Source organism: Drosophila ficusphila, unplaced genomic scaffold (assembly GCF_018152265.1).
Source record: "Drosophila ficusphila isolate 14025-0441.05 unplaced genomic scaffold, ASM1815226v1 contig_198, whole genome shotgun sequence".
Classification (NCBI taxonomy): domain Eukaryota; kingdom Metazoa; phylum Arthropoda; class Insecta; order Diptera; family Drosophilidae; genus Drosophila; species Drosophila ficusphila.
This window is the reverse complement of record NW_025064092.1, coordinates 10,521,003-10,543,857: the sequence shown is the minus strand read 5'-3', so window position 1 is coordinate 10,543,857 and position 22,855 is coordinate 10,521,003. Positions and strand designations below refer to the sequence as shown.

The 22,855-nt window shown below is 39.9% G+C and overlaps 3 protein-coding genes across 3 annotated transcripts; all 3 read right to left on the bottom strand.

The window, feature by feature from the left end:
- Nucleotides 1-822: 822 nt before the first annotated feature.
- On the bottom strand, nt 823-1,035 carry LOC108092852. Its single transcript, XM_017192673.1, has one exon. It carries the CDS (start codon nt 1,033-1,035, stop codon nt 823-825), a length of 213 nt encoding a protein of 70 aa, XP_017048162.1.
- A 2,431-nt stretch (nt 1,036-3,466) lies between these two features.
- Nucleotides 3,467-3,901, bottom strand: LOC108092835. Its single transcript, XM_017192638.1, has one exon. It carries the CDS (start codon nt 3,890-3,892, stop codon nt 3,500-3,502), a length of 393 nt encoding a protein of 130 aa, XP_017048127.1. The 5' UTR covers nt 3,893-3,901; the 3' UTR covers nt 3,467-3,499.
- Nucleotides 3,902-4,268: 367 nt separating this feature from the next.
- LOC108092963 (mucin-5AC) lies at nt 4,269-19,864 on the bottom strand. Its single transcript, XM_017192849.2, is given in 7 exon segments — nt 4,269-5,145; nt 5,213-5,911; nt 6,482-6,640; nt 6,698-7,718; nt 7,720-8,302; nt 11,996-12,144; nt 19,821-19,864. Coding segments are annotated over 6 exon segments (2,706 nt in total). The 5' UTR covers nt 12,010-12,144; nt 19,821-19,864; the 3' UTR covers nt 4,269-4,915.
- Between the last annotated feature and the right edge of the window lie 2,991 nt (nt 19,865-22,855).

Sequence of the window (22,855 nt, the reverse complement as noted above, 5' to 3'; positions counted from 1 at the left end):
AAAATCAGACAGGCCGCAGAGATTTCCTGACTACACAGGCACCCATAGCAAACGTCCCCATTTGACATGCACTGCGCTAAATATTTCTGTAGTCCTTATTTGAATTGATAATTGTAATTAGTGAGTTTTGGCTATAGAAAATGGCATCCTTATTCGGGATAAATAAATCACGGTTTGCTCACTGCGAAAAACTCAACACATACATATGTAGGTGAATAGAGGTTGGCGTAAGTTGATTTCTGTGTAAACTTGCACGAAACATTACTTCATACATAATTTGCCTGCAATTGCGGTGCACTTGTCTCATGCAAGCGGAAAAATCAGTGGTCGAAAAAGCCTAACAGCATGGATTTCCATGGATCGCTTCGAGGAGTGCATAAATCAGCGGGTTGCATTCGAAATTTATGAGCGACTTATTTATCTTAAGCCATCGTTGGTTGCATTTCTTATGGGTATTTAAGCCACTTAATGTGGTAATCGGGCGAAAATCGTTTAATAATCGCCTGATCTTTTCAAGGCAAACATTTCCATTAGTTTTGATCGAGAAAAAGATAAGTGTAAGTATATGCGAATGATATACTTGGCATAAACTGGATTAGTCCATTCAATTCCACTCTGTGCATTTATGAAATGAACAATATTTTTCCAGCAGTCAAAACATTTACCATCCATAATAAGTAGCTTTCAATAAGTAAGTGGATAATATTTATAAAGAAGCACTTTCTGAATCAATATTTTAATAAATTTTTTTGCTTGGATTTAAATACATTGATAACAAAAACAAATCGTTAATAAATAATTGTTGATCAAATGCTTAGTTGATCAATTCCACCACCATGGAGGAGAAGCGGTGGTAAAGTCGGCCACATTTAGGTAATCCTGCTGGGCGTCATCGGGCACAGATCCATCCGACTCCGAATTTCCCGATAGGGATTCATTCGACTTGTTGTCTTCCGAAGGATCAGCACGAGTCAAAGAACTCATTATGGCGAGGAGCAGGACCAAACCCAGGACAAATTGGTAGAGCAGCTTCATGTTTGAACCTCTTTTCGATTTGTGAGTGAAGAAAGTTACTCACTCCTGCTTTTTATATTCTAACATCTTAATCATAACTAGAACTCCAGTTGTTTTGCTGCGTATTTTCCTACCAGCATTATTTGTCTTTTCACATATCAAGAAATGTAGGCTATATTTGCTTTTATTTTTATTTTTTGGGACGCGAAATCGAGCTGGCCGGAGTCGATTTGTATCTTGGTTTTTTCTGCTGCTGAAATTGAGATGTGCGTGCTGTGAGTTTTATTTTTTTGTTGTTTTGGTTGCATTACCGCTTATTGATTTCCTGGTGAAAAGCGGTTGTTGCTACTGCCGCTGTCGCTTTGGCTGCCAATTAAATTGGCTAAAGAGTTGCAATGTTGCCATGTTGGAACATTGAAAACGTCACAGCCATGTCGTCCGCTGTCTAGTTTTGGCACTCGCCTTGCCGCAATTAGTTATCAATTTAAAACTATTTAAATCGCTGCAGCTAAGCCACTGGTCGGCTTCCTCCTGGTTAATGGTATAATTAGCCATTTGGAAACTCTTCTTGGAAGATAGCGACGTTGGGACTTCCTTGAGTCGATCTTGAATGTGAAATACGAAACTCGAGATAAACATGGTTGATGGGGAAAAAGATCAATATTTTAAAAGTGATTTGAACGGGAGATTCTTTGAAAATATGTATTGAAGTGCAGAATATCTTTTAATGTATTTCAATAATATTTTCAGCAAGATTAGTAAGAAATCAATGGATTGTGGTGTAATGATTCACTATTTTTGTACGCCCCCCCGCTGGATTTCCGTCAGCAATTATTGATTTCGTTTATTTTTGATCTGGCATTGTGAAGAACTGTGCCGAAATCCAAATTATATGCCTCTAATTATGAATAAAAACTTTGCCGTTGTCTTGACCAATTAATAATTTAGCTATAGGCTAATTATCAACGGAAGCTGAACAAACTTAAATTTTTGTTTGAACAACTGCTGCTAAACGGAGTTCTAAGTGGGGTGGTGGTTTTTATGGAGAATTACCAGCTGGATGGGTAGGCTTTAGCCAAGCTAAACGATCGACCTTGCGTTTCGCCACGCTCTGCTTACTTGCTTTTTGACAACACGCTTGGCAGAAAGTGCAATACACAGAAAGAAAATGTGCTTTAGCACAGACTTCGATATTACCGTCATTTGTGTTGCATCAGTTATAGAAAGATCTGCAAGATCCATAGCAGCGGAAATAAGTATGGTTCGCAAGTAAAACCAGTAAGCCAAGAGTTCCGCTTTGGCTTTTCGTTTGCCTTTTTTTAGGGGGCGATTACGCATACGCCCCGGTGTCAAGGCTAACAATGATTTGCTCCAAAAATGTATATAGAGCCGCAATGAATGTACTTCTACCATTGAATTCAATTGGATAGTGAAACAGTAACAAAAATCTGCTTGAAGTGGTCGAAGATGGGAGTACCCTTAATGACAGTTTAATAACATTTTTATATTGTTTCATAAAATGTGTATTGTTCCATAAAACGTATTTTTACTTAAGAATTCAAGTTACATTAAAAAACAGAAAATTGATATTTATATTAAATAAGAGTTTCGTTTTAATACGATATTTTAAAATCTCGCAAATAGACACCCCGATACGGATATCCAGTTACCCGAAACAATTCGCAAATTAGCAAAATAAAGCAACTGTCCGAGTGACTGAGTGACCCACCACACCCCGTTTTTTTGCCCTCTGCCCACAAGGCTGAAGCCGTTTCGATTCCGTTAGCGATATTCGCCGACCAATGCATCAATCCATCAATCAATTAATGCTAACATTTCACTTTGCGATCGAATCGGACTGAATCAAAGCAAACAAATTGAGCCACAAAGCATGGGCCAAAATCGCCAATCATTTCCCAAGTTCCTATCGGAACCGGTTCGCTGTGGTTTAACTATATGGTAAACTGAATCGATGGGATTTCCAAATCGTTAATCCAAAGTCTCCATAACCAATGGACTTTTTGCCAGTTAGGTTAGCTTACTCATAAAAAGTTTGGCTTCAAAGCTAAATGATATTTGGTGAATGTCTTGGGCCTTTCAAAGTTAAAAAGCTCCGAAGGATCGTGAATCGATATCAAGTTAAATTGCTTAGCTGTAAAATGCATGGATATATAATGTCAAATGTAGAGTAGGCCGAGATATAAACTTTACTTTTTAAATATAATTATTTACGCAAAATACCTAATTTACTCAAATGTTTAAAAATATAAAGATTTTATATCTAGTATGCCTATCAAATCAATTACAGAAAGCAATATGCAAAATAATTATTTATTATTATTATTTATTATTATTATTTATTATTATTATTTATTATTATTATTTATTATTATTATTTATTATTATTATTTATTATTATTATTTAGTATTAACTACATCAGCACTTAAAAATAGGAAAAAAAATGTTAAAATTAGGTAACTATTTTTAATTAAACCACCACGGAGCTGGAGTCGCAAGATAATTGTTCACATTAAGGTAATCTGGATTTGGGGCAGTCTGAACAATTGAGGTAGAAGTCACCAATGCACGATTCTCACTTTCCTCAGGCTCACCGGGATCGGGAAGAGTCCTTCTTCGATTCCATCTTAATTTTTTGCTGTTTGGTCGCTGTTTACTTGTATCCGAGTTAAGGTTAGCTCCATTTTCTTTTTCTTGTATTCGCTGACGCTCGAGTTCATTAATAGACTCCAAGATAAGATTTAACTGTTGAGTGCTTTCCTTCAAAAGTTTCTCGGAGTGATTTTCACTTTCAACTCCGGGTGAGAGGATTATCACCAAAGCAGCAAGTAGTAAAAAAATAATCCACCGACTCGACATAATGCTGCACTCAATCTAATGAGCTCCAAGTTTATTCTTCACATATTTATACTCCACATAAGTAGCTAACTGCTAAAGCAGTTAAACAGATAAGATACATACATATATAGTATGTACATATATATTGCATCGATTGTTCTTGACATCGTTCGGTGCTGTTTGAGAACTTCAGCGCGTTACTTATCGTTGGGTAAATGTTTGGCCAACATATAAAACCAGAGATGAATGCGCTAAAAGATCGAGATCGAGATCGTAGATGTGGAAACCCACAATCAAGGTAAAGGTCAGCATTTTACGGCCATATCGTTCAGTTTATGTTTGGGGTAAGATTATTTATTTTGAACCCAACCAAATTATAGTCATACAAAGCGTTCAATTCAATTTTCATGTTTTTTCTTTTGTTTTATTCAATATATAATTAGAAGTCGTTTTTGTTCATAATTGTATCTCAGAAAAAAAATATAATAATAAATGTATCTGCTATGCACGCGACGATTTGGATGCTTGATCAAAAGAAAAAGGAGGGGGCAAGGTCGGGGAGGATACATCATATATCATATAGAGACGACATGCATAATGGTTCATATCATAGGGTTCATTATTCGCATCTTAGTTACATTTTTGTCGGGGATTTGTGCTTAGTGGTCTACGAGTGGCTTGGATCTCCTCGTTCTTCGTCTCGCTCCATTTTTCCGTTTTGGTGACTTTACTCTTGGCGCAAAGAGGGATCTTACTTACATAGTATATCCGCACTTATCAGTAGATTAATTAGTGTAATATGTTTACAAAGCTAACGAGTCCTTGGGGAGGAGGAGTACGAGGAGGTGAAATCTTAAAGGACGTACATATATCAAACAATTTTTAAGAGTTATTATCGCTTGTGTGGGCCATCATCCCTATTTTTCTTGTTTCTTGTATGTAGGAGTTTGCAGCAGCGAATCGTGACGAGTATTCTATTCAGGATTCAATGGGGCGGATGGCGATCTGTGTGGATTGGATTGTAGTGGCTTGGCTTTACTGGCTTTACAGGATCGTTCCGGGCTTGCGGAGCGGCAAGCGACGACGCTGTCCCAAAAGTCCCAATCCACGGGCCTGCTGTTTCGTGGTTGCCTCCGTCGCCTCCGTGGTTTCCTGTTCCTGCTTGCCGGCTCCCTCTCCGCCGGACTCGTCGCTTCCGCCGGCGGACGCCTCCTCCTTGGCGGGCTGTTCGCCCGAAGCGTCCGACGATGACTGCTCCTCCTCAGCAGGGGATTCTGAATGGGAACGGAACACATTATATTAGTTTAGTTTCTTTAACCCTTTGTGTTTGCTTGTCGTTACCTGTGGTGGATGTGGCTCCCAGGTGGAGCCGTCGCTTGGCCAGCAGGGGGTTGATCTTCCTTGGCACGGGGGCGGGGGCTGCGGCCGCCTTTGGCTTGACCGCATCAGTCTTATGCGTGAGGGCGTTGAGGCGTGGCCGGGTCTTGAGGCGATTCAGCCCGGAAACGGGAGCGGCCGGAGCACTGGCAGCCGAATCACCACCCGCATCGCTTCCCTTTTCGCCGGCCTCGCCGCCCGCCTCCTCCTCCTTGACGTCATTGTGGTGGCTACTGCTATCGGCGGCAGAGTCCTCGGCAGGTGAAGTTTCCTTCGGAGCCTCCGTGCTGGCTCCGGCTCGTCCCAGTTTGCCGCGGGGCAGCAGGCGATTGCCGCCGGCGCGATGGAGATTGAAGCGAGACGGACGCACTGGCTCCGCGGGCGAAGCGGGTGCAGCCGCCGCAGACTTGGCCTCCTCAGAGCTGGTGGTGGCGCCACCCTCGGCCGCCTCACCGCCCTCTGCGTTGGCGGGGGCCTTGGTGGTGGTGGTGCGACTACGGCCACGCAATGCCAGTCCTGGGCGGCCTCTCAAGGTGCTCCTGGCTGTGGTCGAGGAGGGGGCAGCGGATTCTCCGGCAGAGTCGCCTTCGGCGGGCGAGTCCTCGCTGGGACGCTCGGTGGTGCTCGTCGTGGTGGATCCACGCAGGTTAAAGCGGTTGCGCGCTAAAAAAAAAGAACCAGGGGAAGCTTTGATTAAATTGATTCCAAAAGACTTTCAATAGCCCTGAGTTAATGCTTTCACTCCACTTTAAATTCGTAGCGAATTAAAGTAAATTAAAGTTTACTTTCCATAGGGCCTGAAATTGAATTTCGGGCTCGTGATCTTGACCCAGTTTAAAAAGTCAGTAACTATAAGATGAAGGTTAAATGCTAATAACCCAACACTTAAGTGCTTTATTTAAAACCTATTTGATATTGCATATTAGCTAATTTCACATATTTTTTTTCCTATTTTTGGTGTCGCAAGAAGTATAAAAAGTAACAAAACATAAAACGTAAAATGTTTGATGTTTGATGTAAAACCATTGAAAATAAAGAGACAATATTAAATCGTGAGATGCTACTAAATTATTACTTCATTTCTTTGCATTTTAATACTAAACTTTGATAAATATGTATGAGTGGCTTTTGTTAAAAGTGGGATATTTAAAACAGATAGTTCAGTGGCACGATTAGAGTAGCCATTAGGAAAAACTAGTTTTGATGTTTAATTCGTTTTCGAACACTACTTACGTCTGCCTCTGGCGAAGCCAGTGCTAACAGGCTTCACTTCCTTGGCAACCACCACTTCCTCTTCGGCCGAGGGAGCTGCTGGCGATGTGGCTTCTGGTGGTGCGGTGGTGCGAGCTCCAGGACGAGCACGTCCTCCGATCGAGGGACGCGAGAAACGATCTAAACAAATAGATATTTAACCTTTGAACTCTGGGAGGCTTCCCCTATCAAACTTACTTCTACCAGTCTTGGTTGGTTCGGTGGCTGTGGGTGCCTCAGTGGTGCTGGTGGTGGTGCTGCCGCCTTCAGACCTGTTCAACTTGAAGCGATTGCGCCCGGCCAGGCCATTCAATCCGGCCCTTCGGCCTCCGAAGAGCGAAGGAGCTGCTGTGGTCGTAGTGGTGGTCGTTGTGGTAGTGGGTGCCTCCGTTGTGGTGGTCGTAGTGGTGGTGGTTGTGGTCGTGGTGGTTGTGCTGGTTGACGAAATCTCATCGATCAGCGTGGTCAGACCGCCGGCCTCATCTTCGTCCGTGCTGGCGGTGTCTGGTGCAAAGGTGGTAACACCCTCGGATCCTTCGGTGTCGGCAATTGCGGTGGTTTGCTCGTTGTTAAGGTTCTCATTGGTCAATATGGCATAGAGATCGAGGGCGGCCTTCTCCATCGAGGGCGTGGTCTGTTCGGATTCCTCCTGATCGGCTGTCGGGCTGTCGTCCGCCTGCTTTTCCTTTTGCTCCTTTTTGGCTTGCTCCTCCTTGGCCAGCTGCTCCTTGGCCTGTTGCTCCTTCTTCCTGGCCGCCGCCTCCTCCTGCTCGATGGCAATCACCGGTTTCAGCTCATTCTCGCCGCCCTTGCGTGTGGCCTTGGTCTGTTTCTCGTCGGTGTTGAACGTGGCACTGTCCACCAGCTCCAGACTCGGGCGCTTCACACTGATCTTCTTGCGCTCGGCGGCGGTTTCCAGGGAATCCAAGGCCGGCGTCGGAGGCACTTCAATGTTCTTGCCACGACTCGGGAACCTTGTGATCATGGGCAGGCGTTCGGCCTCAATGTCCTCGGAGGTGTCGGAGGATCTGCCCTTGGCCTTGCCGCTCTGCAGGCTGTTCTCACTCGGCGTCGCCGGCGTGCTCCTCTCGATGTTCGTGTACCTGGTCTTGCCACGCGTCTCGGGCTCGGCAGATGCCTCCGCCTTGCTGGGCTCCTCGTCCTCCTCGTAGTAGTAGACATACTCGTATTCGTAGTCCTGGCCGTTGGGTCCCTTTTTTGATCTCGATGCGGGATTTCTTGCTGTTCTCGCTGCCCGCACCCTCCAAGGCAAAGTTCTGGTTGACGAACTCTTCGTGCGGATCCACAACAATGTCTTCGTCGAGGCTATCGATCTTTTTGCCAGCTGTTGGCAGCGTGGTCAGCAGTGGAGCTGGTGCCTCGGTGGTGGTAGAAGGAGCCGCCGATGCCAGTTTTTGGGCCAACTCCGCTTGAGCGGCCTCCTCAATTTCACGTCTCACCTCGGCAAGTTCCTCCTCTTCGATGGCTCGCTTCGCCTCGATGCTCTTCATCACATCCTCGTTGATCAGGGCACTCAACACTGGATTCAGTTCGGGACGCTCCTTGGTGGGGAGCAGGTTCATCGAATAGTCCGAAGGATCTGTGGCCCTTATGCTGATTCTGTGGGCGGTATGGAAGCCCTCCTCTCGCTCGGCGGCGTCCGGATGTTTGTGCGAGGTCTCAAAGGGAATCGCCGCGGCTGGATTTTCCTCGGCCAACTTGATTTGGCTCTCACTGGCAGATGTCGAAAGGGGGTCCACGGTGTCTGCCGAGGATTGGGAGGCCAGAAAGGCCAACAAGAAACTGCAAACATGCGGTAAAATAAAGATAAGGTTGATTACTCCCATAAAAAATATAAACAAAATAAGTAAATTCCGATTTTAAACATGATTCCAATATAAGCGAAAGTCTTTCCAACTTGAATATCTAATTCTAGTTATATCCTTAACATTTTCTTTTATTCAAATTGAGGATTCGTTTTTCAGATTAAGTAATAATTTTAAGCTATCTTGTTGATAATCTGAATTATAATTTAACTGAGAGTAATTAGCTTATTCCTCCTGTGATGAAAATCCCCCCTGCTTGAGTTTAATAGCTTGAGTGGAAACTCCGCACCATTGATTCCAGCTGTGGCTAACCTAATCAATCTTCCATTGAATACTCGGTAACCAGATCGGGCTTTATCTTTAGCGGTAACAACACAGAAAAATTTGAAATAAAGTGTTTAGGCTATCGAAAAAAATGTTTGCCAGTGAACACGTTACGATTTTTTGAAATCATTTATATATACCCTACATATAAATGTAGGGTATTAAACAGACTATAAGGTGCGTTTGGCCTTTCTTTCTGGTTTTTGATTGGCGCGTGCTCTTAATCAGCGATCACGGCTAGCCGGTTTTTAGTGGGCTTTTCAGCCCCAGCAGCTGGCGATCTTCGATATGCTGCCTCATCTCTTATCTGGCATGAAAAACCTTTCACAATTTCATTAGCCACACAAAGTCGATTGCGCATGCGATCATGATTTGGCCATCATGTCTAGCCGTTGAGCAGAGCGTGCACCACCACCACCGACACCACCACCGACACCACCACCGACACCACTACCGACACCACCGGCACCACACACAATAGTTCATTGGGCTCCGCGAATCCGCATTGCAATGCAATGAAAGCGATGCCCAAGGCAAACGGCAAAACGGATCCAAAGCGACCGGGAAACTAGAGCCAGGAGTCGCAAAGTGGACGGTTCAACCGGTTTTCCCCCAACAAAACAAACAAAAGGTGTTAACCCATTTCGATTCCAGACCAGATCAAACCAGATCAGAGCTCCCCAGTATCAGTATTCTGTTTTTCCGTTTTTTTGAGGCATGAAAACCACAAGAAAAGAAGATATCTATATGAACATTTATAGAACAAGTATTAATTATATTGGAAATTATACTCCTATTAATAATATGGTTTTTATTTTAATTTATTTTAAATTGAAAAAGAAATAAACGATCTCCAAGTACAATACATTTTTGCCTGTGCATGTGAACAGAGCGCTCTTGACGATAACTTTTAACATTTTGAATTATGTGCAAGTCTGGCTAGCTGGCTAGCGTTCACTTCTCGAACACGTTTTCGGGGACCAGTGAACAACCAACAACCAACAGCCAACAACCAATGAGCAACATGGGCTGGCAACACCTTACAGCAAAGGTAGACAACTTCAACTTATTTTAATTGCAACAGCCCCAAAAACGGGCGGCTCAACAATAGCCAAAAGCCATAAGTCTGTGACTTCAAGAAAAGTTATAATTATGGCCACATCGTCGTGCAATTGTTGTTGGTGGTGGTGGTGGTGGTTCAGCACAGTGGTGCAGTGGTGCTGTGGTGTCTCCCCGGCAAAAGGGTCTAGCGGTGGTTGGGCCATGTTATGCATGAAATGACAATGCGCACACCGCTCAGCAAATATATTCCCATTCACAATTGCTGTAATCGCAACAAAGTAGTAGCCAACACTGCGTATTTAGTCGGAGGAAAACATCGTTAGTATCGGTTGTATAGTTGAATGTCATTCAAAGCATTAAATTTAACAAATTAGGACTTTGACCGACTCATAAAGTGTGTGTGAATTCATACAAAATAGCAACTAATTTGCATTTAACTTCTTATTTATTTTGAATCTGGTTCTGCTCCAAAACTTGCGTAATTTCCCCGCAGTTTATTAGCTTCAATTAGTTGCTCAGACATTATCTGCAAATGACTCACGCAGAATGTGTGAATCGAATTCCAATGCAATATATATACAGTCATTCATGGCAGGATTGCCTTGACTTGGATTGTCATAAAACACCTTCAACAAAATTGGATCATTTTTTAACTCTTTTAAGCGTTTTACCGAATCCACTGGTATTATGCGACTCTAAGCAATTAAATGAGGAAAATAACTAAGCTGAGTGATGATGACTTTGTGTCATTAATTACTACACTCCAAAAAATTTTAAATAGCCTTGTTTTCATATCTTTTCAAGAACTTTATTATTGAAGAGTAACTTATCAACGGTCCATCGCTTTTTGTAAATTGCATTATCGTAGATATATCATTTCTCGTCTCGAAACTCCACTCCCAATCTTAACCCTTTGTGGCTCATTATCAATCACCTCTTTGGTGCTGTGCTCTTCATGCAATTTAAAATATCGGAGGAAGGGAGTGTTCAATCGCTGCTGCTGTTAATATGTTTTATACCCTTGCAGAGAGTATTATAATTTCAATCAGAAGTTTGCAGCGCAGTAAAGGAGACATCTCAAAGACTACTTTACCAAAAGTTGTGCAGTCATTGGAAATCGGAAAGGGGCGATTAAAAAAACAAAAATTACTATGGTGTAGTTTTTTTTCTTATTGGCATTCATATTCAGAAAATTTATAGAAAAATCTTCGTAGCTTCAATATTGCTTCAATATTATTTATGAATTTTGTCCGTCATTTGTGATGACTGTAAAGGGCATATAAGCTTCGGATCGCCTTTTAGCTTTTGGCGGGTGTGGCATGCAATTTGTATTGTAATTAGGCAATATATTTTGACCAAAAACGGGAGAAAAAATATATCTGCAAACGCTTCAGCTTCAACTCGGATTCGGAATTTGGTTTTCGGTTTTTCAATCTTCAGCGGCCATTGACGTTTTTGAGCGGCAGTGAAGCGGGAATAAGACAGTTTAAAACAAAAAAAAAAAAAAAAAAAAACTGCTAAATCGGCAGCAACATTGGCAACAGCAACAACCATATTGTAGCAGCCATGAAATGTAAAGTAAGTTGCATTGTTAAGTGGATGCGTCGCCGTCTTTCCGAAAGGTTTGTTGACTTCACCTCTCGCTATTGCGATTGTTCCCCGCATAAAATATATATAATTTCTGCATTTTTGACCTTTCCGAAAGAGAGATCGCGGCACCTTGCCGGTTTGACCTTTTGCACACCAACAAAACCAAGAAAAAAAATACAATAAAAAGCATCATTGCCACGCCTTCATTATGCATATTTAGCAACTGATTGACGATTTGTCTGCGTGATTGGCCAAGGTTAGCAATCAGCTGCAGGCCAAAATTGGAAATTATGCTATCTGAACTAGTGGACAGTTACTAACGTTTACTTAATTATATTCAGAAAATAATTGGGGAATCGTGGCAATTGGAAAATTGTATAACTCTTCAAGCTAATTGTTACTTAATTTAAATACCATATTTTTTTCTGTGTTATCCTGTTGCTATTCTAATGATTTCTTTTAAAATAGTTGCATAAAACGACCGCTTTCCGATGAAAGATTATAGAGTTTCCCAAGGAAAACTACGAGTTACTAAAAATCCACATATTGTTATAATAACAGCTAATAAGCTCTAAAATCTTTGCGTAATCCGCCAAATCGTTAACTTGACCTTGGGCGCCAGCATTTTTTCTGAGCCGCTTTCCCCACCCTGAACAATTTTATGTTATTTAATCTATTTTAACAATTTACTTACATTTTAAACAGCATTTTTAGCTGATTGATGTTGTTGCTGTAGCTTCTAGGTTGCTCTCCTTGTTGTTGTTATTGTCAATGCTGTTATATCAACTTTTTCTTTAACTGCTTTTTTACATAAATTTATTGACACTTTTGAAAGTCAACTGCCTGCTTCAACGAAAAAAAAAAAAAACAGTAAAAAAATGGGTGTAAAAATCAGTAAACAAAGTGTACAAATTGAATGACAGAAATTGATTTTTTTTTGTTAAATCTTTAATTGTTATGCACTTTGGATATTGTATGTGTTTAAAAACATAGGACACATTAGCTTGTTGTTGTTTAGTTGTTTTTGTTGATGTTGTTCACTTTGGTCATTTCTTCAAGTTGCACTTTCACTTTTCACTTTTATTTTACGTTTTGTGCACTATTTTTGGTTGTGTTTGAGTTGATATTTTTTTTTTTTGTTAGCAACAAAAAATCAAATCAATTGGGGAAATCAATTTATTCGGTGAGGGTGTGTGTGCTGATAAGCTGGGCAATAAAAAAATTAACAAAAAAATATTAACAAATCATTAAAAAAAAAGACAAAAAAAAAACTCTTTCAAAAACTTACAAAAAAATATTAAACAAATAAAAAAGATTCTTAGAGGCACTTTTAACGATTTTTGCGGCTTTTTCGAACTCAAGTTTCGAATGAGTTTTGACTTCAAAGGCCACTGCTAAGTCGCGTTTTATACGGCCAACCAACACTCAAACACACACACACACACCTGACTGGAGGATCTTTAGACAGTACCATGGACTTTTTTCTGAAGACCTCTTTATATTTATTTATATAGCTCGGGTCTTCGGGGAGCAATCACTTTCGATTTCGCTGCCAGCTGAACGTGAAATGGCAAAATGATGAACGCTCCAACCATCGAAAACCGTTGCCGTTGCCATTCTGCCGCCGCTCACTGTGGCAGCGACTGCGACTGCGGCAGAGGCGTCGAGTTCGACTTCAACTTCGGCTTTAACATATCGGTAACATCGGGGATCGCGGGCCTTTTGGGGTATTTGCTGTGCGAAAGAGAGAGGAGCGCAGAATGATCGAAAGGAGCGTTTTGGTTTTTTTTTTTTTTGTGTTACGACCATGTTAACAGTAAATCATTCACACCTGCTGCCGATCGTTGTTGCTTTTCAATGGCGTTTTGCCACTAGGAAGTTCAAAACTGCACTAGTTTCGGCGGATCGGAGAGGTATTTGAAAGAAAAGAAACCCACACTTAAAGAAACGACACAAACTTCTTTAAGCGTAAAGGAAAATGTTTATAAAGTTAGGAGCTTGCAATTTGTATACTGAAGAACTTTGTTCATTAGTTTGCTATTAGTTACGAATAAAAAAAAAAAAAAATATATGGGAGATTAATTTTTACAAATTGTTCCTAACAGAAACCTGTATACACGCGGACTCAAAAGATTTCCTTCTTATTTGATAAAAAAAATAGAAATCTTTACTTTTAACTTAATTTTTGAACACAAAAATGTTCTCTCTCAGCCCAAGGAAATTTGGACAATATGAAACTGATACGGTTATTAAAAGATTTTTTTTTTTTGCAGCAGCGACATTCACTTGCATTTTTTGGGATGCTCTCTAGCCGTCTCAGTCTCAGTCAACTGCTGCTGATTTCATAAGCCAAAACTGGTTGGCAGCTGGTCTCAAGGCCGTTTGTTCGTTCGTAGTCGTCGTTGATTAACCGCATTACACATACGCCGCGTTGGCCGCGGTGGCCGCTTTTTTAACCGCTTCGCCTGCAATTAGCAGGGCACGCAACATGCTCGTATGCAAGCCAGCAGACAGATCATCTCCCCGGCTTCCCCTGCCTCAGCCCAGCCTCAGATATTATCCAATCTGTGGAGCTTATTGATTACCCGTTGCTCATTTGCTTACCGAGTATTTATGCAATTCCAGCTGCGAGATCTTAAACTGGCCAACTGGATGCCCCATAGGTGGAGATACAAAATTTTTGGCTTGACTCCGAAAGGTGGGACAAAAACACACCTGAAGACCAAAGCTCCCTGTAAATGTCCAACTAACACCTTTACTTTGTCATCCATGAAAAAAATGTGTGTTTAATGCATTTCTACTAAAATAAAAAAAATTAATAAAATACACTTTTTAACAAACTTCTTCTTAAAGTAGGGTTTTAGTTACCGAATAAGTTTGGTTTGGTAATCCCCGCAAAGTGGTTTATATCAACCTGTGAAGCTCAACACCTCTTTCTCTCTTTACTCCAATACCTTTACTGTTTTTTTTTTTTAATAAGCAAGAGGTTGATCAATCGATTTTCTAATTATCATTGATCGATAAACTGGAACGCGAAAGGTTTTTTTCTGGTGCTCTTTACTTTTCTGGCCCCCTTTTTTAGTTTGATCAATTGATTATATGATAAATATTTGCAAATACCGAAGGAGACAAACAGAAGAGGCTAAAAGCTTCCCTCTTTGGCGAGTGCAGCGAACCGGGAAGTGATCCTCAGGCCCATACCTGCCATATACGTGCATAATTAAGGGATCCTTGGTCACCTTTTGCGGCCTTGGTTTTTCCCCTTTTTCTTTGCAGCAGCTGCATGAACTGATTAAGTTTCAAGTGATCGTCTTTTGGGAATACAAGTACAAGTGACTCAAGCTTTGCCGAGGTCACGTTGATCAAGTTACCCGGGCGCATTGCCAAGGATGCCTCGATACCGACAAAAAAACCCAACTAAAAACCACATAAAAATGAGCAAAAGATAGCGAAAGAAAACAAAGCTTCGACCGGGGGAAACAGGATGCGTTTCGTGCGGAGCACTTCGAGGTCAGATGTCGAGTTTTCGATGGTCATAAAAAAGTGCACGGCGAGTGATAATTTTCTGGGGCGTGGCACTTGATGCGGTGTCTCAAGGACAATGTACCAGGAATGAAAATAAAATAATTGATAGTAATTACAATGGCGATGATTAAGGCCGAGGAGTGTGCATTTCGTAATTGCATAATAATTAAAAAACGAGATAGAATTTTAAGGGAGAGTCAATAATGATCAAAGGTTTCGACAAATTTTACAAATGCTGCATTTGTAGACAAATATGAAATGAAGAGTTTAGCTTTTGTTTTAATTCTGCATAAAAAAAACAGAGTTGAAGTTACATACAGAGATATAAGAAACGCATATTGTATTTGGATTTTTATTAATAATACAAAGCGATGGCATCATAACACTTATTGAGCTGTAAACTTGACATTTTAAGTGGGAACATGTTTCAAAAAAATGAACGTAGTAATCCCAAGATCACACATTTAAGAGCATAAACCATAAAAAAAAGTCTATGACATCATAACACAGCTTGAAAGTATTTCTTTTGCCAATTCATTGTCCAAAAAATAAAGAAAAATGCCACATACCCGGTACCATTTCAAAGGAGCCCAACAGGGAGATAAAAACACTTCAGGTACCAACACTTTTATGTATTTAAAAAACTCATAAAATTGTAATAAAAACAAAACCGGCGATGGGGAGCAGAAAAAGAAAAGAAACAACAACTGTTATTCAACATTTCAAGTGTTGGAGAGTGTATATATATATGGGCTGTATGTAGCCATATCTGCATACAGATGTACGCAAACAGGAGTGGCCAACGTGGAATGTTAATGTGGCCTGCAGTCGTTGGCGTCGCCAAGATTTCCAATCCCCGATCCACTCACAAAAAAAAAATATAGGCCCAGCCATCTCCTCGTCTCTTTCTAACTCCATCTGACTGTCTCTTTCTCTTCTCAAGGTGTTGTCTTTTTCTCCGCTCAGAGTTACGTGAACTTTGAAGGGAGCTCAGTGCGCTAACTGACCGGCAAACTGGACATGAGCCAAAAGAATAAAGCACTCCTCAAGACCCTACACTTCAACGTTTTTTTTTTAATAACTAATTTTTAAAATAAAACAAGTTTTTTTTAGGAGGAAGAGTTTTGAAGTTGTGGAATCGTGAATAAGAAATATTGGCGGGTAACCTGATTTAAGTCTTCTTTATTGTACATTGTATTAATTGATGCTCGTTGTTCTTCTCAGTGTATACCGGCTCACTTTTTCTCAGTTTTTCTTATATTTCCAACCTGGGCGCGCATGTTGAGCCAAGTAAAATTTATAACTGTCAATTATTATGCAAGAGGTGTGTGTTTACTGTGGGGAGGGAACGTAAAGGTGGAGGACGTGGAGGCAAGATGGGGGACTCCTCTCAGAGAGCAATCAGGAAATACCCAAAGTTTATAGTTAAAAACTCCTCCCCGGCCTTCCCCATACAGTCACTCGTATAATCCAAGCACGTAGAATTAAAAGATTTCGACTCCTTATCGAATAACTTTTTTTACCGCTTCTTAACTTTATTTTGGCTTTGTCTCTCTTTGTTGTGGTAATGAAAATATCTTAATGCTTCCTGACTTTTGCTCATTGTCCGATAGTATCTCCTTCTTGAGTCTATTCTTCTTTATGTATTCCCAACTTTTGAGGAGTGTCGCTGGGGGTTCAATGTACGTCAACTGTTGGCCTTTTAAGAGAACGCCTTCGATGTGTCGAAAATCATTTCAACAACCACACCGATCATAAAGATGTTGTTGATCATCATAATGGTTTCCACGTAGGCTGCAATTAAGTGATTCACTTGGGAAATATACTTTTGTCGAGAATCTTAAACCGTTTTTAGTTTTGGCGACCTTCCAGCGGTTTCCGGCTCGAATATATTTATCTACATATCTATTTTGTGCAAAATGATTTTTCACATGCATTATATAAATATTAAACGCAAATCTGCAGTGCAATTTCTTCGCGATAATTTCAGTAGGTGGATCAAACAATTTACAAACATAAAGCTTAATGACCTCAACGAGCTGCTTTTTAAAATTGTTTTGTATGTAACCTCTGAACTTTAATGAGAATACTTACCTTTTGTTTAATTATTCATAGGGAAATCTGCAAACCATGCTCATATGCTTATGTCTCTTTCAATACGTTTTTAACTAACGTTTAATTTTTAAGATTTTCCCGACTGAATAACATACGAATTATAAGCCATTAAACCGTGTCAATCAGCCCGCCCATCCATCCATCAATCAATCACGGCACCATTGAAACTAGTCAGCAAAGAGCAGCATGGATCCAAATCACATATCAGAAATTATGATCGAGTTGGCTACAGTTGTAAAGTTTAAAATTTTATTTTATTTTGTTTAATCATTTAGTGACCCAGTTTGAGGTGCTTTTGGTCTCGCTTTTTAGGGTGTTGTTGCCTGCTGTGGATTTATTTTATTACGAAAAATTGTTTAATTTTAAACTGTTTAACTTGAAATTGAGTCACGACGGCGACGCAAAAGCGGAGATCAAAGCGGGATGGAGATCGAAGTGGAAACGCTGCCCGAAAGTTACATAAATTGGCATTAAAACGATTCAATAATCGAATGGCAAAGGGGGCGTGGCAAAAGGGGTAGGTTAGCGAGGGACAAGCGGACTAAAACTCAAGAAACCCAAGCTCAAGCCTCAAAAAACCTGAAGCAACCGAGACGAACCACCATTTGGCATTTGCATACAAGTGTGTACAACAGACACAGCCGTGGGCAAAATACTAGGTCTAATGTCAAGGGTTTCCGAGAAAAAATTTACATAACTAGAAAGGTCAGGTTTATCTTCTAAGTTTAAGAAATGCCAAGATGGTAAGATTTACTTGAATAACCGATATTTTGTTATTGTGTGTTTTTTTTAGTAATGAATTATTTTCTAAGCGAAGAATGAGTTGCAATTATTTCGACTGAAATATGTATAACTAATTATGTGTAAAAGTCATGGCTATATGTTTATTATAAAAAAAATATATAGGTATATATTGTGCATCTATTTTCTTGGCAGTGTGTGTTTATGGCTGGAATGATCAGGTGAACATTAAACAACATGAGCTGCAAGTGACAGTCAGACCCCCTTTTTTTTAAGCCCCGGCTGAAAGGTGAACAACATTTTTTCAACCCCCTTTCCCACCTTCTCTTCTCCCTTTTTCCCCTCCTATTTTCTGCATTTTTATTCACCTTTCTCGATCCGTCTTTCAATGGCATTTAACACTTTGCTATTATTGCCACAGCAAAAGTCTGCGATCATTGATCATTGGGCTGGCGAGTGAACTACCTCACAACTTCATTAAATATTTAGCATGGCAAACAGCTTGGTCTATTTTTTATGATCGAACTTAATGGCCAGCAAAAGCGCGAAAAAAAAGCTCAAGGTTGAGCCTTAAGCCCAAAGACGACTTCATATGCTAACTAACTAGTTGAACTAGATTCGGTCGGCGATTGAATCTGGTCTTCTGGCTCTATTTTCTAAAGAGGATTCAAGAATTTGCGATGAGTAAGCTTTGGTTTCTTTGGCTCTACGCGATTTAAGTCGTGATCGCGATCGTGTTCGTGATCTACTTGTCAACACCTACACACGCCTTGGGATCTTTGAGTGCTTTGAGTGGTTCCGGTTTGGTTTCAGTTTCGTTTCGGGTTTTTTATTTATGCACAGAAAGAAAATGGACTGAATTTCGTTTTCTAATATTTCAATATGGAATAAGGTACGTATGTTGGAAACTTTTTAGAGGCAAATAACTTTAAAAAATGTTGCTGTTCATTTAATTTATTATTTATAAAAAAGTTTAACATATTTTTTCGCTGTGTGGCCTAAAGTGATCAACCATCAGCGGATCCAGTTATGCATTTGGCATGCGGGGCACTGTGATAACTAATTATGCGACCGCTCTCTGACGTAAGGTCCCGAAATGAAGGGCACTGTAACCGATAATGCCCGAAAGTCGGAGAGAGTGATCGATTTGGCTTGGATAGGAGCGCATATGGAAAGAAAGTGACATCTAATTGCGACGAAAGCGGTGAACGCGATTAGGAATAACCCAATATAACCTAACAAATAAAAAGATAACTGCGAATAACGATCACCATTTCACAATTAGCGATGCGCGCGATCGCTTACATTTCCCAACATAATACGTTTATGGCCTTGCGATGCGTTCATTTCCCCGAAGAAATCGAAATCGATTAAATACCAGAGACCAGGCCCAAAAGTCAAGACCACTCTCATCCTCAATCTGTCAATATGAGTTTTGTTTATCTTCCTGTTAACTTTTAGCCACTGTTACTTGTTGATCAAAAAACTTGTTGCAGGTTGTAAAAATAAAAAAAACAGAAAAGTAGCAACCGCTTTCATTATTTGTCTGTCAGTTGAACAATCGTTCAAATGTTTGTTTTCTTTTTTTAAAATTGGCAATCTCCCCAATAAAAACAAACAAAGCGTTTGTAACACAAATATATTATAGTTTCTTATATATAATAATAAGAAGTAAAAGAGGGCTAACCCATAACCCCAAATAAAAGCTACCAACACTAACCGAATTAAAATTAAGATTTCCGCTTGCGGAAAAGAGACCTCAAAAGTCTATAAGTCTTGGAAATGTCGTCACTACAAAAACTCCCCAAGTTTATTTCACCAAATTTTAGTTTAGAACGAGTTATCACAGTTGAATTGAATGAATTTGCATTCCAGACATAGATCTCGGTAAATTATACCACATTTCGGTTTGCTTAAATATTTATGAAGCTTTGACGTAGAATTTTTAATGTATACCACATTTTTTTTGGTTTTTATTAAATATTCTGTGACAAAGCTAGAGCAAAGGCAAAATCATATTTCAGCCGAATATGGGGATTGTGATTTTTTAGAGTGGCCAAGTTTTTGTTTTTCACTAACAAAATGTGGTCAACAGTTTCATTTGTTAGATCGGCCACGAAATAAATCCTAAATGTTACCTCTTGCTTATACAATTTGACAGTCAAATTATAAACCCACTTCACTTTTTTCACTCTTTTCACTTTTCGAACGAAAAAAAAGCAAAACAAAATATAAATGGCGTCCAAAAGGGATTTTGCCGATCTCTGTTTTGGTTCAGGATTGGGAATCGGATTTATGCACTGAATGAATCTCCTGCATTTCCCTCTCCTTTCAATTTTTCTTTCCACCACGTTAAACGCGTCCAATTACCTCCACAGACTTTCCGTTAATGTTTCGAATTTCCAAAAACACAGCAGAAAAACCAAAAATAAAAGCACACGACAAAAGAAAAACGAGAAAGAAAGGATCGATTGTAAGAGTCGAAGTGCTACATACCCTTAAGTTTGTAATTGATAAGCAAAATAAAGATATCCTCTTCGTAGGACACAAAACGGTTCTAGTGCTTTTAGCTAGAAAGGATTTCCTAAGACATGTTAATACTTCAAATTTTTCGGAAATATTTCTTTCAATTGGACTAAATACTCTCCACACAAAAGGGTATTACCAATAAATACAAACAAAGGCCAACTGAAATCGGAAAAACAGAAGACAGTTGCCACTAAATGCGAGTTCAGGAGAATGGGACAAAACTGCAAATGGAGAATGGGGGAGCCCGTCTCTTTCTCCACCAGTATCCCCCTTTTCGTTTCTGTGTGGGTGCAGTGTGGCATGCAATTGCACTCGCCCAAGTCTTGTGACTCGAATCAAACTGGAAGAAAAAACGTAGGAAAACCTGGCAATATGGCACAGGAAAAAAATATATGTGCACATAATAGCTATTTTAAAATATTTTCATATCATTTAGTAACACGTAGCAGGATAGTAGATTAGGGAAAGTATAAAATATTTAAAAAAAAATAATTATTTGTATTTTTCTTGAGCTACAATACGACGAACTATTGCCTGAGTCGCGACCAGAATCGGTAATGTTGTAATTGTTGCAACTGGCAACTGTCGCATGATGCCGGTTCCCTGTTGCTGTTGCTGTTGCCAGTTGTTGCCGTTACTTCAGCGGTTTTTATTACCCGATTTCATATGCGGATCTCGTGTTTTAATGCCTTCTCCGTCATATCCAAACCGAACTTTTGTGTTTTATTTTCGAGGGTACACAGAAATGAGTTTTGTTTCTTATTTTCTTAAACCAGTTGCCTCATGAGTCACAGGACTTGATCAATTGATCGACTGAGCCACGCTTGTCAATGTCTATGGCAATGTTAATGGACTTGTCAACGGTAGGAAAAATGTCAAATAAAGAAAGAAAAGTGAGGAAAAGAAAGGCGCAAACTGGTTTACGGGTTAGGTAAATGACAACGGGAATACAGATTACATTTTAAATGTTGTAAAACTTACTTGAATTTTAACGTTAAAATACATAATTTGGATATTTTAAAATATAGCAGTATCTTACGTTTTAATAGTTTTACCATATTAGGTGCCAAGTTATGCAGTTTTCAACTGACTCCATCTACACTCTATCGTTGTTTATTTTCCAATTAAATTAATAACTAACATTTTACATGCTAAGGATAGTAAACTTTTCCCAAAGTTTAACTTTCAAAACCATAAACCTTGGTACTAAAAACTTAAAAAAAACCGGTAAACGGTTTGCTTCTCCACTAAATGTTAGTTGTAGCATTGGACGCTTATAAAATCAGGGCGCCACAGTGGCTTGGCGCCTAATAATTGAATAGGTGTTACATTTTTTTGTACTTTAAACCATTTAGACATGAACGTCTGTCTAATTTTATGTAAAATAGTCTCTCAGTTTTAAAACCGATCTCGTTGAATCTATTTTGAAAAGTTGTGCAATTATTGCACGAAGTATATAAGTCAGAACTGCTCGGATCGAACGTCTATATTATGTAGCTTCTATAGACACGCTCGCAGTTTATCTATTTAACGAATAACTGATAATCGACTATAGCTTTGTCTCATGATTTACATTATTTTTGGGTAAAACCTGAACCCGTTGCTAAAAAAAGGTTGATGTATTGATGGCACCATAGACTTCAACCATTTGCAAGCCAAAAAACTGAAAAATTTGTAGCGCTACGTAATATATGGCCACACTAAGCGGCTAAAATTGAGACGCGATCTCGATAACATATCGATTGCAATCCGGACGCGCGTGCGTGCCCAAAATTAAAATAATTTTATCTAAACTCTTTCATGTTTCTAGACCTTTTTAAATGTTGCATAATAGCGTTTATAGATTTTGATAAAGATATTTTTTCGAAATCTTTGTGGGGGTATCTTATAGCTTTTGGAAAATCTATTTTTCCAAATTTCCCACATATTTTTTTCGGTCAAACTAAGCAGCTTGTCCAAAAATTATTTTATCTGAACAGGGAAGGTATTTTCTTTCATGTTTCCAGGCCTGTAAAAAAGTTGCTTACATTTTTTTTCCAATTTCGAAAAATTTTGTGGGGGTCCCCCTAAATTTTTTTTTTTCAAAAAATCCATTTTTTTTTGTTTTACAGACAAATACAGACGGAAAGACGTCATTGTCTAGATCAACTGAAATGGTGATGCTGATCAGGAAATACATATGTACCATATACTCTTCCTGGTCTAAGGTGTATCCTTTATTGCCATGCAAACTTCAGACTAAAATTATAATAGGCAACGCAAGGGTATAAAAATTGGAACCAGCAAAGAAAACTATCTTTTTAATAAAAGCCCGACAAAAGGGGCAGGGAGGTTTGAGGAAAACGCATTTGCTGCGCCTGGAGCAGGAAGTCGATGCTGCAGATCGACTTCGTCTCAAAATCCAGACTCCAACTCAAACATCGACATCGGCGACAACTGCGAAGAGTGCGTAATTGCTTTTTAAGCCTGATTTGGAGGCACGCCCTGGTGGCCTGTTTCCCCTGTTTCCCCTTCTTTCCAAATGAAAATGCCTAACTATTACTGCTAAAAGCTAAACCCCAAAACTGTGAGATTTCGGCGCCTTGGCGGAAGAGACATCGCCTTGTCGTCGCCCAAATATCCCAAAAGATACACATTTCGACAG